Source organism: Cyprinodon variegatus, unplaced genomic scaffold (genome assembly GCF_000732505.1).
Source record: "Cyprinodon variegatus isolate N-32 unplaced genomic scaffold, C_variegatus-1.0 Scaffold3926, whole genome shotgun sequence".
Taxonomy (NCBI): domain Eukaryota; kingdom Metazoa; phylum Chordata; class Actinopteri; order Cyprinodontiformes; family Cyprinodontidae; genus Cyprinodon; species Cyprinodon variegatus.
The window spans coordinates 3,164-5,387 of record NW_015154379.1 but is presented as its reverse complement, the minus strand read 5'-3'; the positions used below and the strand labels follow the sequence as shown (position 1 = coordinate 5,387).

The 2,224-nt window shown below is 37.6% G+C and overlaps 1 protein-coding gene across 1 annotated transcript in view; it reads left to right on the top strand.

The window, feature by feature from the left end:
- Positions 1–1,151: 1,151 nt before the first annotated feature.
- Positions 1,152–2,224, top strand: part of LOC107081288 (lipase member H-like) — a 4,074-nt gene continuing 3,001 nt past the window's right edge. Inside the window, exons 1-2 of the mRNA XM_015369487.1 lie at positions 1,152–1,872; positions 1,964–2,072. Of these exons, the coding sequence (XP_015224973.1) occupies positions 1,423–1,872; positions 1,964–2,072 (559 nt within the window). The 5' untranslated portion in view covers positions 1,152–1,422. The remainder of the gene's footprint in view (positions 1,873–1,963; positions 2,073–2,224) is intronic.

Below are 2,224 nucleotides of genomic sequence, written 5' to 3'. Positions count from 1 at the left end.
AGGGAGAACATGCAAACTCCATGCAGAAAGACCCCAGGCAGGGAATGGAACCTGGAGCCTACTTGCTACAAGGCAGCAGTGCTACCCACTGCTCCGCTGTGGAGCCTAGAAACATACTAAGATAATTGTCATAAGTTTGCACAGGCATCTGTTGTTGGCGTTCTGGAAAGTCTTTTGGGTTTGTTTTTTTATAAACACATGGAAATTATACCTACCATTTCTAATTAAAAATAAACACAAAATGGTAAATATTTTAAAACTTCAGCAATTACAAAATGCTGCCTTACTTGTAAAACCCTCTATGATTTATCCTTCCCCCCACTGTCTGAATACATTAAACCTAAAGCAGGTAGGGGTCTCACCCCCAGAGTCTCCTCCAGAGAATATGCTGAGATCCCACACAGAAAAAGAACATTGAGATAAACATACTAACCATATAACGTGATCTGTTATGAACAATCTGATAATAAACATAAGAGAAGGCTGTCTTACCTAATATTAGAAAAAAAGAAAGGAAAAAAAAAATTCAGTCTTGTTATGGGAGATTCAAGACAGGGGCCAACAGGAGCTAGGGCCCCCGTAGAACAGGTCCAGGCCCCTGTATTAGAAAAATATTATTTCAAGTAAAAACACTCTTTCCTTTAGCAGATCATCTCATTTACCTGCTCAAATTAAGGCCAAATGACCTGATTTTAAGAAATGGATACTTATTTAAAGCTCTTTTTATAGTCTAATTCTAAATAAATTTATTTCCAATTCATTGAAACAGTTATTTAGAAATCACATCTTCAGCCGTATTAAGACAGAATCACAGTTATTATTTGTTAGACCAGGATTCTGCATCTTTCTGGTTCACTCAATATACTAAATGCCCTGCATTTATTTTTATTTTTTTTATTTGTTGTTGTTTTTATGAAAGACCACCGCACCCTTGGTAAATATTGTCTAGAAATGCCACTGCTTCTTGGATATGTCACCCCACCGATGTAAATGTAGCTGTTTGATTACACTCTTGCACATTTGTAATCTGTGTTTAATTTGTATAGGATTTGCATATGAAAAGTAAAACTAAACGGAGAATTTATAATCCAGTTTCAAATCCTGTGCAGACTTCCAACATGTTTATTTTTTCCTATTTTTGTTTATATTAGAATTGCCCTGTTTTGACCTTCATCCTACTCCCCATTAACTTCATGCCACTAATAAAAAACATGATGCTATGGCTACCATGGTTTTACTATGGCAATCTGCACCAATTTCTCTCCATATTTTAGAGTTGTTACATGAAATCAAGATTTAGTACAACCTTTAGTAAACCTGAATCCTTCTCTGACTCTCATGAATTGCATATTTAATTAGAAGAACATGTACCTGTTTTAGTTAACTTGAGCCACAAAAGTGTGAAACAACCTCTTATGAAGAATGCTGGTTAATTCAAACTTTAAAGTGACTTCAGATAATCATTCATCTTCGTTCTGTTTTTTATTAGCTTTTCCAGTTGACAGATGTGAGAAATTCACAGACCTTTCTCTCCATCATGCCCTCGTTGGAACAAGCATCAGAGTCAGGCTACTGCTGTACACCAGGGATAATGACAGCTGTGCTGTTCTCCTGTCTCACACCAACCTGACAGAGCATCCACAGTTTAACCTGTCCAGACCCACCACCTTCATCATCCATGGATTTCGGCCCAGCGGTTCTCCCCCAGTGTGGGTGGAGGACTTCACAAAGAGACTGCTGGGCAGAGGAGATATCAATGTTGTGGTAGTTGACTGGAACTATGGAGCTGCTAATATTGATTATTTCTTTAAGGTAGTAGGGAATACATACAAAGTGGCAGAAAACCTGACAGCCTTCATTAGAATGATGAAGGTACAAAGCAACTCTTATCTTTTGTATCTAAATCTTGTGTGCTCAGAGAGCAATACCTCTAACAACTTTCCACAAAAAACCTCTGTTTCAGGATCATAATGCTTCTCTAAGCTCGATTCATATGATTGGAGTCAGTCTGGGAGCCCACATTTCCGGTTTTGTGGGAGCAAACTTTAACGGCTCGGTGGGAAGAATAACAGGTTAGTTTTGCATGTTAGGACATGATTTTATATCAGTCGGATTTAGAGTGAGATAAGTCGAGATGAAGTGAAAATAAAACTTGAAAACAATTTGAATTTCCTCTTTTTTACACAGCCCTGATAAATAGATTAGCTGCTAGGGGGAAATTCCT